General features: G+C 39.1%; 1 protein-coding gene across 1 annotated transcript in view; it reads right to left on the bottom strand.

Annotated features, from left to right (window-relative positions):
- The window catches only part of WDPCP (WD repeat containing planar cell polarity effector), a gene marked incomplete at both ends in the record, with an annotated part of 101,682 nt that overhangs the window by 60,651 nt on the left and 25,519 nt on the right, over positions 1 to 15,512 (bottom strand). Inside the window, 3 exon segments of the mRNA XM_082276908.1 lie at positions 3,540 to 3,663; positions 6,155 to 6,343; positions 10,391 to 11,000. Coding sequence (XP_082133034.1) covers positions 3,540 to 3,663; positions 6,155 to 6,343; positions 10,391 to 11,000 — 923 coding nt within the window.

Below are 15,512 nucleotides of genomic sequence, written 5' to 3'. Positions count from 1 at the left end.
GATTTGTTGAGGTCTCTCTTCAAGGCCTCTCTGCCTTGGAGGGAGTCAACAGCTCATCCCAATTTTGTGTCATCTACAAACTTGCTCAGTATCCTTCCCAGTCCTGCATCCAAGTCATTTATGGAGATGTTGAAGAGCACAGGGGCGAGAATGGAGCCCTGCAGAGCCCTGCCAGTGACAGGTCCCCAGTCTGATGTCACCCTGCTCACTGTAACCCTTTGTGCCCCACCCATGAGCTCACCCATCAGAGGACGTGTTTGTCCAGCTGGGGGATGGACATTTTGTCCAGAAGGATCTTGTGAGAGACAGTTTCAAAAGCTTTACTGAAATCCAAAAGGGTGACATCAACTGGCTTCCCTTGATCAGCTGGGTGGGCTACCCTGTCATAAAATGAAATCAGGTTCGATAAGCAGGACGTTCCTGTCATGAAGCTCTGCTGGCTGTGACCAAGGAGTGAATTGTCCTTCAGGTGTTCTTCAGTTTCCCCCTCAATAATCAAAAATCAAAATAGTTTGCCAGGCAGTGAAGTGAGACTGACAGGCCTGCAGTTTCCAGGGTCATCCTTCTTGCCCTTCTTGAAAACTGGGACAATGTTTAATGTTTGCCAGCTTCTGGTCAGCTGTGACCTCTCCAGATTCCCAAGACAATTCAAAAATCATGGAGACAGGCCTCACAATGACATTAGGCAGCTCTTTTAGTATTCTCAGATGAATCCCATCAGGCCCTGTAGGCTCACGGGGTTCCAGCTGGAGCACTGGAAAGATCCTCAGGGCCCCCTTCAGGTCACTGGGACCCCCTTACCCCATCGCTGGTGTTGATGACAAAGAGCATTAAACATCTTTGCTTTATGGCCCTGTTTGTGAGGTGACCATCCTCATCCTATAACAGGCTGATGTTATTTCTGCACTGTTTTTTGATATTAATGTATTTAAAAATTCCTGTTTTTATGGTCTCCCACAGTTCTGGGCAGCTTCAGCTCCAGTTGAGCTTTGGCCACACAAATTTTCTCCATACAGCATCTCTGTATTCCTCCCATGTCACCTGACCTTGCTTTCCCTGCCAAACAGGTAGAGGGAGGAACTCCCTATTTTCGGTGTCCTCATGGGCATAACACGGTGACCTGAGAAGGCAAGAGCATAATTCCCTTCTCACTTTTCCTCCTGTTCTGAACCCACAGCTGTAAATCAGGTTGGCAGGAGTGCCTTGCCTTGCTGGTCTATCACAGAGAGGTATAATAGCAGCAGCTGTAACTTTCATGTGCCTGAGTTAGTGAGCACTGTGCCTCCCTATGATCCTCCTAGACATTGCATCATGCCTGGATGGCATTCACTCACCCAGAACCATGGTTTACTGCTCCCCAACAAATCTGTAGTTCCCTCTGCTTAGCCTACATTTAAATCATTCTAGTCACTTAAGAAAACATCTCAAAGGAAATAAACACCAATTAAGGCACAGCCACTTTAATGCAATAATCATCAGTTCTGAACATCATTTCCTTGCTTTCTATCAGATAAATCTCCCGTATTTGAACATTTAATTTTATACTTAGATTATGTCTTCTGAGATAAGCTTTAAGCATTACCATCTGTTCTGCAGCAATCACATGATCCTGTCACTTTGATTCTGTTGAATACAAATCCCTTTGACAACAGGAAAACAGCAAAATAACACACATTTAGTCCAAAAATCACCACAACTGTAGATTGTTCCAGGGCTGCTTTACAGTGGGAAGTAAAAGACATGAGGTGACTCTTGTGCACACTTCCTACTGTGCCCCACACTGTCCAGGCAGCATTCTGACACTGAAGGTTCTTGTCTCAGGAGGATTGAGTCAGTGTTTCAGCTGCAGCCTCAAGGGCTGGCAGCTTAGCCAGGGCCCCATGCCTCTGCATGCCTACTAGCACTTGGAAGCAAATCCTGAGTCAGAGGGAATACACCTTTCTTTTGCAGATGTTAAGAGCACTAGAGTTATACCTCTCAGCAATCTCTGAGGCATTTTTCCTGCATCTGTCCTCTGCAGGCAACTGGCCCACAGCCATGACAAGTTGGCCATTGCCACAACAGCATCTTCCCTGCTGGTTTCTAGGAGAAAGGCAATAAGAGAGTTTGTACCCACTGTTGTGGCCACGGGTGTTAAGAAAACTCCAGTGAAAGACTGGTACATATTACACAAATATTGGATCATTCTTCTACAAGGAATAATTTCCCCACTGGAATCGACCTGTTTACTAGGAAGATGATCCTCTTCAGAATTAAAATCTAGGAGACAAAATATAGAATACTTTTCTTCTAGATTTGAAAAAAAGCACATCCTATGCTATCAAAGTAACTTGCTTTGCCTATGCAGACAATGTATGAATCACTGCAAAAGGGTGCATTGTAAGTCTTCTCACTATGTCCATCTACACTCCTCCTCAGCAAGGTGTTACAAACATTGTATCATTCAGCATTTCTCCTTATTTTCATCCACTGGATAACTCTCAAAGGGAATGTCTCAGCTGCACTGGTGAACAGGTTAAACTGCTGCATATCAATATCTATAATGGATTGAAAAAATACAACTGTAAACCAATGTACTATAAATTCTTGCTGAATTTGGTATTATGTCTCTCCTAATATCAGAGCAGTTCCCCTGTGAAGACAAGGTGAGGAACTTGGGGCTGTTCAGTGGGGAGAAGGGAAGTTTGTGTGGAGACCCCATAGTAACCTTCCTGAAGGGGCCTACAGGGAAGCCAGAGAGGGACTCTGACAGGAACTGTAGTGGTAGGAGAAGGAGTAATGGATACAAACTGAAAGAGGGGAAATTTAGGTTGGATATATGGAAGAAATTCTTTACTGTAAGGGTGGTGAGGCACTGGCACAGGTTGTCCAGAGAAGTAGTGGATGCCCTGTCTCTGGAAATGTTAAAAGCCAGGTTGGATGTGGCTTGGAACAACCTGGGATAGTGGAAGGTGTCCCCGCCCATTGGAATGAGATGATCTATATGGTCCCTTCCAACCCAAACCATTTTACGATTCTATATCATTTACAGACAAATTCAACATTGCATTTTCTCTTCTTATTTTAATGGCACTGAAAATTACCGGAACATGAATATGAGAGTTTTAAAGGTGGGAATGACAAAATTCTCAGATTTCAGTGGTGCAAAGACAAAAATGTCTTGGACCATGCAACGTTTTTTTGTGTTCTAGCATCTTTTTAAACTCAGTGTTTTCTCCAGGTTTGTAAGCTCTTTCAATAGCTAATCTGCAAGCAGTTGGTGAATATCAATCTCTCAGAAGCATGTTATCTTTTTTTCTATCAAGCTAAGCGGGAAAGGGTGATTCATTTTAAGTGTATTGATGACAGAAGAGCTCTGAATAGCACTTTATCTGCATTACTCTATTTGAAAGGAACAAAGTGCAAGTTAAACAAACATTAACAATGAATGCATTTTTTTCAGGGGTGGTCCTCTTGGAAAACGTTAACCACATTAAAGTAGGTAGCTATTGAAATATGCAATCAATTTTAAGTTGATAGAAGTTGAAACTGTCACTCACCTGAGAAGGTGGTGGAAGAACCTTCTTGCGTATCTGCTGATGGGGTCCCTGTACTCCAGCACAGTTCTATCCAAGAGAGGCCTTGTTGGAGCATAAAATGTTCCAAGGCTTGCCTCAAGCTGTGCTGTGGAATTCAAACACAGCAGCAATGAAACAAGTGAATTAGTTTCAATTACAACAGGTTGCTCATGTTTGCAGTCAGTCAAATTCCTCAAACAGCGATGAAATGCGATGTTGTTGTAGGACAGATGGAATTAAAATATGACAGATTTTACAAACACAAATGTGCATATAAACTTTGGCTTGGAGGCAGAGCTGACAATGACTTTGAGCAACAAAAGCTATCAAAAGGATAAAGAAGTCTATAACACATCAAGTTCTCACCAGCAGCCTACAACTAAAAGTGACTCATGAGAGTAATACAGCTTGAACAAGATCGTCCAGTAGAGATCAACTCTCAATTAGCTCAAACCGTCTTTGTCCTCTTAGGCAAACAACAAGGGAGTTCAGTTTTTCAGGGATTATTGTGTTAGGTCAGCGGGTAACAGAACCCTCTTTGTGATGGCCTTGAGGTCTAAGGAACTTCCTTCGGCCCACAGTTCTTTAAAAATTTTAAATAAAAGAGTCTAGAAACCCTAAGGGTTTGACAGCACATAGTGGTGGGAAACAGGATAACCTCCCTTGTAATCAATAAAATAAAGCCCTTTTATTACACAAGTTCTCTCTTCTTTAAATACTTTCTGACTGCTATACTCCACAGCTCAAGCTCTTAGGCGTTTTTCTATGTTTTTAATACAAAACTATAAACAATACAAGTAAAGATACAGTATACTTTTGTGTCCCACATGCTTAGCTGAAAGGAAATGAAATGATCAATAATATTTATGCCCTTCAACTTTTGCTTGAGAGTTAACAATGTAGTATGAGGTCTTATAGGGAGGAAAGGGAGAATTTGCTATATATGTATTTGCTGTATATTTATGTTGTTTTAAAAGCAAAATATGACCTATTGTCTCATTAGGCAGACAGAATCTCACTGATTTGCCATTACTAATGTTTGTTTGAACTAGGAATTTCTGTATTTAGTGATAATGTTTCTTTACTTACAAGCATAGTTACATTTGATTCTATTAGGCTTGATAGCACTAAATGTGCTAATAGTACTGTGTTAGTTACACAGGCAAACTGTTAGTAAATTAGTTTCATGTTATCTCCAATCTAGATAGTAAGATAAGTCGAACTTTAAAGGTATTTTCTTTCAAAGCAGCAGTCAATTTAGATTAAAATAGAAAAACAAGGCATAGTCTCTTGCCATTACTGTTTTCTTGACAGCATGTTTTGTACTTCTGAAATATTTCAACCAACATGGAATATGAGTAACTACTAGCACAGTTATACATTCATTAAATAGCCCAGCTTGATGTTGAAGGCAGGATAAAGATCTCAAAGATAACTGCCCCATTACTATAAATAAAAGGTCCCACTGGGTTTTGTTAATAAAAAAGAAAACAAATTACCATGCCAAATTTGTTAGACTTAGATAGAATAACTCCTGGATGGAATAAAATTCTTTCTGCTGTAAACAGTGTTAAGGAGCTGCATGGGGGAAACACAGACATCTGTTTATAATATTTTTAGAAGAGTTTCATAGTCAGCCCTTTTCACAGGTCCTTTTCAAAGCACGTTTTATTTAGAGTATATATGTCATGTTTGCAACACAGAGATTTTTTTAATCAGACCCCACGAAATGGGATAACTGATGGCTTGGCAGCCATGTAGGACACCTTGGAGTTTTTCTATCATCAAACACACCAGAATCCTAAGTATTCTCTTTTGCCACAAAAGATGCCTGGTCTCCAGCTGTCTGCCTGCTAGACTGGAAGATAACACCTTCACTAAATCAAGGCACTCAAAATCTTGAAGCCTATTGAGTTTCAAGATAGACAGCAAATCAAGAGGAAGGCACCACACCACGTTTCAGCAGAGATGGGGCTAAACCTGAAACTCAGAATTTCTTCTGAGGGACCCTAGCTACTGCTGCAGGGGGCTAGATTACAGTGTGGACAAATGCTTTAATCCTAAAGGAGGCAGCAGAGGATAGTGTATTCAAGGCCTTTGCATCTTGTAATGAAAGAATGACCCTTTGAAAGCACCTTAAAAAACATACTAAAATCTCTTGTCCCCGTTGCAGGAAAACATCCCTCCTTAAGTTGGTGCTGTCTCAGCATGAATATAGCACAAACATTTTAATCCTGTATTAACTAACTCTTGTCTGTAACATAAGCTAAATTTACAGAATGTAATGAATAATAATAGTGTTATAGTTAATAGTTAATAATGTTAGTGCTATATACATTAAGAAATGCCTACAGTATATATATATTACAATATGCATTATTTTGGTATCACTATTGATACAAACTAAAATGTAGTCAACACATTGGTCCAGATTTTATTGAAATGACTTGTCTACAATGACATGTGGTTATGAGGCACCATAATCTGGCTGACTGTCTGGATGTCTCTTTATACAGTCAATAAATACATTGTCATAATCCACACACGAATTACCAAGACACCACAAAAACGCATTAGAAATATAAACAGTCTCTTACCTTCTCTGGCTGGTGTAAGCTTTTGTTTAAGGAGGTGGTTGCAAATGGCACTCAGGCAGATAAAGCACTGCTGACCCATCGTGTTCCAGTTCATGGTGCTCAGGACATTAATTGCCTCCTGTATCTCATCATAACGAATGTACTGGTGGATGATTTCCACAGGGCCCAGTTGTCCTCTTGTGATCACACCTTCAACAAGAAATATTACAACCAGAGATAATGGGTTTATACTTCTACGCAGAGTATGTAAAACAGTAGCTGACTCCTTTTCAGAACAGTTAAAAATAATTGCTATAATTGAAAATTAAGTTGATGGGTTTCAGTATCGAATTTTTTATATGAGATAGCACCTTACTATTTTGGTATACTTAGACTGAGGGTGCTGGACAGCAGACAAAAATCATCAGTGAACTTCATACATGGATGTTGAATGAATGTAGCCAAAAGTCACAGGTGACAACATCACGAAATGAAGTTCAGCTTAGACAAAGTAGAACAAGTTTATTTGCAGTTTATCACTATTGTAAGGTAGGCAATAAATTCACTTTCACAGCGTCTCCCTCCTGTAGGAAGTACTGCAGGACAACACTAAACCCCAGCATTTGTCTCCCACAGATGTATCTATGCATACAAGTGTAGAGCAGCTCCAACCTCAAAGCAATTCTTACTCAATTACTCTCCACATTGCAGCTGCTCTGGAACTTCCTTCTAGCTTCGCAATACTCTCTAAGTGGAGCATTTTTTCTGTGGGGATACCATGGAAGTTATCAACATCTTAATATTACAGACCTTTGAAACCAAGAACAAGTTGCACATGAAACCAAGAACAAGTTTGCCACGGGAATGTTTCTTGACTTGTAGATGTCAGCTTCTAAACAGAAAAGATGACTGAAAAGCTGCAGGAAGTAATGTTCTTTATTGTCTCTGACTAACCACATGATCATAGGCATAGGCCACGCGTGGCATTTTAGCAAGTTCTGCTCACTTTGGGTCGCTCTGATAGAGTACTTTATCAGTACTCCTCCAAATATTAGAAAGAGACCAGAATAAATTTACTGTTTCTCTCTCTTTAAATAAAAACATAGTTGTTTCTTAAAATTTTTTCAATTTATATTCTGATTGTTGAAACTAAACATATGGAAAAAGTTCTGATGAGAAAGGGAACAAGCTGAATTTCGACACTGGTATTAAAACCATAGAACTGGCTGGGGAAAACAAAGCCTGATAACAGAGAAAAGCAGACCTGTTATATATAAAACATACCTCACAAAACTTTCAAAAATGTGAACACTGTTTGTGATGCAAAATAAGAAGTGAGAAAAAAAAAAAGTGGAGGAAAACATCTGACTATAGCTTGAGAAGAAGTAACCTGCTGAGAACTTGAATATACAGAACTGATGTTTTTGAGGAAAAACCTTACATATTTGTAACAGGGAAGTACTTAATTTTTTTGGGCATAATTAAAGAAAGGCTCTCTATCATATTTCACCTGATATTTGTACGTATTAAAGCCTATGGACACTGGGTAACAGACATGTTCCACTTGTTAATATTTAATAGTTATGGAAGACTTTATTCTTCCTACCTAAATGTTTAGTGTTTTTAAAGTATTACAGGAGCTGGGCAATCTCCACATTAACCTCTCAGTGAAGATGAAAATATTTATTTTTATGTTAACTAAATATAATAATATATTTAAAATGCCTTTAGAGGCCAGCAATTCTGAACCACTGGCACCAGTACCATGTTTGGCATTATCTGAGATCTGACATCAATGACAAGAAGCCGCTTTTTGAAATGAGTCTGGCATTAGACACCAAAAATATTTGTCATTAGTGTGTGAGGGTATATTTGACTTTTTCCTGAAATAAATCTGCATAGACAGCACAATGGAGATTCACAGAACTATGGTCCAAAACCATAATGTAGCTGGTAGTTAAAAATATATTTGCCTATTCTCACTGAGACAGTTTCTTAACAGACTTCTGTGGGAAACAATTCCAAACCATGTATTGCTTATGGATTTTCTTTCAGTCCTGAAAACTTGTCTGGGTCTTGTTGTCATGAGCTCCTAAATTTTTGCTATAATTTATTAATGCATTTTATTTATTTATTTATTTATTCTGCCTTATTTCTTAAACAGCAGAAACCTAAAAACTGCTGAGACTGTGAAGAGGGAATCACTAACCACCAGTGTTCCCATGGCAGTGTGGCAAACGGAGGAGATGAGGTGTAAAGCTGAACACCAGGATGAAATAGAGAGCAGCACATTTTTGCACGATGGACTACAAGGAGGGAGAGAGGGAAGAAGGGAGAGAGCTTTGCCTTCTTCCTAGAAGAGATTTTACAGTAATTATACAGAATGAATTTTAAAATGTGATAACTTTCAGCTGCAGAGGTCAACATCTTCCCATTTGGATGCTTGACTTCTCCTGGGTGGTGCGCTTCCAGGCAACCTGCTTGGGAAAAAGAGGTGACAGCCAACTCACTGCCTAATTGATTTAGGAACGGTGCCCAGGGAGACAGTCCAATTAAGTTTACAAGCTGGCAATTAGCAGGAAAGGCCTCTAAATCCCTGTACTGAGAGCCTGCTTGCCTTGGTAAGAACATAAATGTGCTAAAGATAGCAAGGGGAAAGCTGTGCTTTGTGGAAAGCTGTTGTGAGAAAACCTCACCAGGGAGGACTGAAGAAAAGCAAGGTATAGGTGGGTAGAGTGCCTCTTGCTCAACTCCATCCCAGCCAAATCAGGACAGAGATAATTTAGAGGGTTTGGTTTTTTGTAAAATGGCCAACATGCAAAAACCATCAAATAGCTGTTTTAATTAGTGTTCTGGGGTACTCTGTAACTATTAAACCTGTCATTGAAATTATTGCAGTGAATAAGTGCAAAATAAATGGTAACCTGTAAACGGGTTTTTAAATAGTTTTTTTAGATAATAGCAATATTGTGGATCAGCTTTTTAAAAAGTACACAACTGTAAGTCAATCTAATATTTTTTTGTTGCTAACATCCTTCTTGCAGTGGCACACGTGGTTAAATTTTTTAATTCAGTCTTTCAAATTTTTAGGTCTGTGGTAATTTTAGACAGATTTTTCCCCACAGAAGTACGTGTATATCTCATTAAGTAAAGAAATAAAGTAGGTTTTCAAATCTTACTATCACCCAGGTTGTTATTTTGAGTCTTTTGGAGTGCTGTTTTTGTTTTTGATTTTTTTCATAAAAGAGGTTTCTTCCTAATCTCAATAGCTTTATACAAAAGAATCATTAAAAACTCCCATGAAGATCTACAGAAGTAATCCTGTTTTCTTGGACAATGGGCAAAATGCTGACATTTTCCAGGATGGCTGTCTGCCCTGCTGAAACACAGGCTTGGGAGTCAGAGGGTTTAAGCATGATTGTTTTTTCAGCTCTCACAATGGGCTCACACCACTGTAACTTGCCTGACTTGAATGAAATGAATACAGTTCTCACTGATGAGCCACTGCAGGGGTTTTATTCTTAATTCAGCCACTGTGTAACTCTTGAAAAGCCATTTAGCTTTCCTTTACTGCTTCTTGTTTTTCTGCTTGTAAAAGGAAGTTAGTTGTGGTTTTACTCTTTTAAAGTCTATTTACACCTAAAATGAGAAGTGTCATATAAATTCTAAAATTAGCATTATTACTTCTTCTATTCACAAGTCCTTGCAAATTAATTGAGAGACCAAACTGCTCTGAAGGTTATGAAAATTCTCCTTCTTCTGTGGAAAGTCTTCAAAGGAAGAAAAGGTGCAATTTCATGTACTGAAGCCAGGAAGAACAGAATATTGGACAAATATACATCATACATGCAAAAAAAAATTTGGTAAGGAAAATAGCATTACTATTCTATTATTAAATATAGCTTATTTTAACTTGTAAGGGTTATTACTACAGAATGAATACAATTCCTAAAATTATATGCCACCGATCAAATGAATTTTCCAGAAGAAAAATTGTTACGCTTTATTGAAGTAGTGAGGAATATTATGGGATGCTTATTAGACAGCAGATCAGGGTCCTATTCTGTCAGACCCTGTATGAAAAGGTATGAAGTTATTGTGAAGCATAAAGAACTCCTTGGTATCTTCAAGTATCTTTGGAACAATCTGCTTTCAAGACTATGGTCTCATATATCTAAAATTAGGATGTTCCAAACCTTATGGGGTACAGATGTTTCTTTGACAGCTCAAGGTTCAACATATGTGCTTGTAACTTACCAAGTTTAAAGTGAAGTACTCCCAAGGGTCCTTTGTCAAATCTAACCAACAGAAGGTCGTGAATATCCATGCTGTCGGGGTTGGGAAATGCAACTGGTGGAGCAGCCCACTGGATCTGGATGAGGCTGGTGGGCACTTCACAGTGTTTACTGAATTGCAGAGTTGCCTCAGGTGAATAGTCCTGTGCCAAGAGCTGAATTTTAATTGGGGACAGTGCTGTGTCAAAAAGCTGCAGCTCCCCTTGAGAGCTGCCAACCACTAGCACGGCTCCGGAGGGGTGGTAGGTTATTACAGCAGGGAGCAGCTCTGCTTGGGCCAACAGGGTCACTTGGTTGTAGGCTTCGTACAGAACTACTGACGAGTCTTCACAGCCTAGCACCAGTTTGTCTTCTGTCACATCTCTGCAGCAGCTGATGGCCCTGGCTCGCAGCGGGATCCTGGTGACGGTGGTGCACTGGATTCTGTTCCGGACACACTTGTAGACGCAGCTGTCGGCCATGGGCTCCTTGGCTGAGGACACCGAGTGCTCCACCGTCAGCACCTGCTCGGGCTGGACAGAGCTGAACCTGGCATCGAGGGGGTCCCACTCCGTGCGGACATAGCTCAGCACCTGGCAAAAATCCAAAGCCTTTTGGTACTCATTGTAGTGATTTACTCTTAAAAATAGACTGCTGCAAATGCGCTTTCGTGTGGGTCAGTCACAAACAGGCATTCTTGAAACGGAGCTCTGAAATCTACTCTTTAAACATTGAAAAGGTTAATTCATTTGATAAAAAGAACTCTGCAATAGACTTTGAGCCATATTCGTTTGTCTGGACCAATGTAACAGGTTAGCAGAACAGAAGATAAAAGAGGGGATGGTCCTAACAGTGATGTTAAGAGGAGAAAGGAGCAGATGACTGATATAAAAGAATAACTAACTATTCACAAGGGGGGTGGGGTAAAAATCCCAAAATTCCAGGGAAAATCTATAGTAAGTTACTCTGAGCATCGAGCATTTTTGATCATTTGCTCTGGGCCATGGTAACAGAAAATATTACACTGTAGTGGTAGAAACAATGGCAGGTTAAAACAGCACCTGCTATACATTGCCAAATGAGTAGGTGGTAGATGTTCTTCGGTGCCATACAGTTTTAGATGAAGAAAAAATGAATTTGTGATAGCAGAAAAGGGGGAACCATTATGGGGTACTTGATAGTTAAAGGGAGGAGGAACACAAAGGGAGAATGTGATAAAAAGACAGCAGCTGGCAAACAGCAAGAATCTGTAGTGTGAAACATGGGAAGTACCCTTAAGTGGTGGAGGCAGCAGTGGAGACGGCTGAAGATTCATGTACTATGATAAATAGGTTTGAATGAGAGCTGTTGTACAGGATTTGAGCAGGGAAACCATGGGAGAAAAACCAGCTGTAATTAAGTTACAGATGAGCTTATGAAAAGCTATTTCATAAAAAATAGAGAGAAAATCTGTGTCTTTAGAAGAATGACAGTAGTGGAAGTCAGTCAGAAACTTGCTGGTGTTTGTTCATGCAGAAATAAAGACTGAAAGGAAAATGTGAACCTGAGCCGAACCTGCCCTCAGGTATTCCCACAACAATCTCCACACTGTAAATTAAAGCTGCTGACCTGCCACAACTTTTGGAAGCCCCTTGAGTCCAGGTGGTATGAAAGCACAGAAAGGGTAAAAAATGTGATTAAAAGGTAGAGAGAGGGTGAGGAAGGAAATCTAAAAATTTCAGGTTGAAAACAGAAAGGCACACATAATGGTAGAGCAATTTAAATTTGATTTCCACAGATCACAAGACCAACTGAACATGCAATTTAGCCTTTCGTCCTGCAAAGGAGAATAAGAAATTCAGATTGTTTTTTGGCATACCACCCATTACTTCTAAAGTAACTGATAAATTTATAAACAAGCTTTTTGGGATGTTGATCGGACTGATAGGATATTTTGTTCTGACAGTTTACTTATTTTGTCAGCAAAAGGGTTTCTCATTCAAAAGAAAGAAAAAAAGGATTATTACAATTCTCTGGCTGGAAACCAGATGACAATTAACACAAAAATCTTTGCTACTTTTAGATGAGCCAATGAGTCCAACCTGTGAAAACCACATCAACCAATCTCAACAGAGATCCATGAAAATATGTATCAAAGAGGAAATAAAAGATTACATTACTATTATACTCTGAAAAACATTTTCTCACCTCAACCATTCCCTCACCAATGCCTTAGCCTCTGCAAGTAATCATTTTATGCCCACAAAACATTGCAGTGACTACTCTGCAGATGTTAGAGCTGCTGAAGTGTGTTAGGGTATTAAAGCGCATGGCAAAGAAACTCCTAAAAGAGGTAATTGTGGACGAAGTATTACTGTGACCACAGAGCTCTCCAACCCCAAATAAAGACAAAGTGAAGTGTTACTGTTTGTTCTGCAGTTTTCCCTAAGAGTATGTACAGACACCCAGGTAGCTCCCTTTCAAATGTGTGAAACAGAAATCTTGCCCAAGCAAGTCTTCAAAGCTTCCATAACTTCAGTGAAATGAGCCTTGCGGCCCTCTGGGACTCAGATTTCTGTCTTCCTGTGGCAGGTTTCAATGTACTGCATTATTCTGCTACATATTTTGACACAAACCAGTATTTTTCTCTGGACAACTCTTCAAAAGCTACAGGAAAGTCATGAAGACCTACACAATAACCAAGCATATGAGAGGTGAGAGCTTGAAAGCACTATTAAATTTTGAAGAGAGACTGGCCTTGAAGGTTACAGCAATAGAGAAGAAAATATGTGAAACACGGGTTTTACAACTCCATAGAAGTGACTGGAGGAAAACAGCGATGGAAACAGTCACAGAAAAATAAATGTTTGCATCTGATTGTTTGAGAGTCAGCAAGTAAACTGCACCCAATTTGTAATTTTGTCCCTCCTTCTTAGAGCAAAAGACAAAATGTTGATCACTACCTTGAATTTCAAAGGAAGTAAAATCCTGCATTTTGGAAGACTAATCTAATGTGTCTTGAGACGAGAACTTCCTAGCTTCACATAATTTTGAGAGCAAGCCCTTGAAATGAAGTCTAGGGTAGGTCTGGTTGCTGTATATAACTCATTTCTAAACTAGGAAAAAGTTCCTGCAAGGACAGAAACTCTTTGTTGCCTTTCAAAACTAGGTTTTGGCAGAATGTTTAAACACATAAGGCTTAAAGGAAACCTTTCTAGACACTGCTGTTCATATTCTGGCTGAAAACAAGAGAAACATTTCTCTGTAGATTGGAACAGATAAGCTGCTTCTCATGCATCAGTGGCCTCATCTGCCTCTTGCAGGAAGAGAACCAAACCAAGAGACCTCTTCATTCTGCCTTCCAGTTCTGCTGAATGTATCTGGTATTCAGCATTCTGAAGGGGAAAAATGAATATTCTCTTCCATCTGAGAGGGAAGATTTGGGTTTCTCTGTCAGAAATTAGTTTTATTATTCATTCTTCATGCCACTAACTGGAAAACTAAAGCAGAGAGACACACAACTACAGAAATGTTAATAATGCTAGTACAATGCTTTTGAAAGATAAGAAGTCTAATAATCAAAACTTTTTTTTTCCCCAAGAAGATGGTATTCTGCCAATTGTTTTTCTATCTGGTAAGTAGCCACATGGTAGTAAATATAGTGCATATCGTGCTTTAGCATTCCATTTAAAGGAATCTGCTGAGATTCCTTCCTGACGAGCAGCAGTTCTCTGGAACCCTGAAAGGTGACATCAAAACATTTTAACAAAACATTTTTATGGGATGGGAAAGCAAAAGCTGGAGGAGTTTCCTCAGAAAAGGGTGGAACAAATGTCAGATTTGTGGAGGATGGGACAGGGCAGTGGATCTGAAAAGACTGAGCTGTAATACCACATAGCAGGCTGTAGAGTCCATTCAATGTTAAATACTTCCCATAAATCTTGGACTAAGCACTTAGCCTTGGATTTCAAGAAAAGATTTCTGGAAGTATTTTGTATGAAGTAAAACCAATTACTTTCGCTAAAATAAATACATAAATAATTAAAATTTTAGAAGTTATATGACATGAATGCTACAAAAATAAACTACATGCATTTAAATACCGTCCATGTAATTTATACATATTTCCTTTATAATGTAGCAGTCATGCACCACTACTGCACATTTATATTGTTTTCCCCTTGCAGTACTGGCCTGGATTCTGCATCGGCTCATCAGCAGGATGAGGGATGCTACATTTGCCAGGTTCTCGAATCCTAGAGCCAGGAATCATAATAATCCAAGTAAAGGAATCTGTTAATCTCTGTAAATAAGAGGCCTGATATGCTATTTAAAACACTCTCTTTCATTTTATGTTTGAGAGAAATAATAGTGCTAGCTTGTGTGGGCAGTATCACTCTTCTCACTGAAAATCTTTGAACACTTAAAATTGAAGTATTTTGCATACAGTGCTGGGAAAGGATAAAGTCCACATAGCAAAACAAGTAAGAGTTTTAACCAGTAGTTCTTCAGCAGAAAATTAGCTTACCAGGCAGATGAAAAAAAGAAAACAAAAGAAACAGAGAAATAAGCTTGCTGTGACTGAATTGTGTGTCTTTCAGATGAGAAAAAAATGTTTGATTTATTTTATGGATGTTAAAAAAGTGTTTATTTAATTTCACACAGTGAGGTTCCAAATAGCAACAAACATTTTAATTAGAAATGTAAAGCGGGAAGTGTGGTGCATACCAGAGCAAAATAGTTTTAAATATGGCACAGTGAAGATGAAAGAAGAAAAAAACCCCTACTTTGAAACACTTCTAAATAAAAATGAAAGGCTCCTACTCTAGGTTACTTATTTGGCTGCATTGTATCTACAGACCTACATGCAATCTTATTATTTAGATCTCCAGTCAACACTTATTCTTATTTTCTTTCAAAATTTATCATCATCATCTTTATCCTGTATTATTCATTGAACTTCTAACCCAATGTGAAACTGAGGATTTCACATTCTTTGCTGTATGTGTGTGAGAGGTATTTCAGCCATTCACACACACAGGGTAGATGTTTTTCTGAGCACTCCAGTAACTGTGGGACAGCTTACACAGGAAAGATCTGCTGTGCTTATTTCACAAATCCGAGGC

Source organism: Coloeus monedula (assembly GCF_965178545.1).
Source record: "Coloeus monedula genome assembly, chromosome: 2".
NCBI classification, from domain to species: Eukaryota; Metazoa; Chordata; class Aves; order Passeriformes; family Corvidae; genus Coloeus; species Coloeus monedula.
Note: the sequence above shows the minus strand (reverse complement) of the source record. Positions and strands in the feature narration are given on the sequence as shown.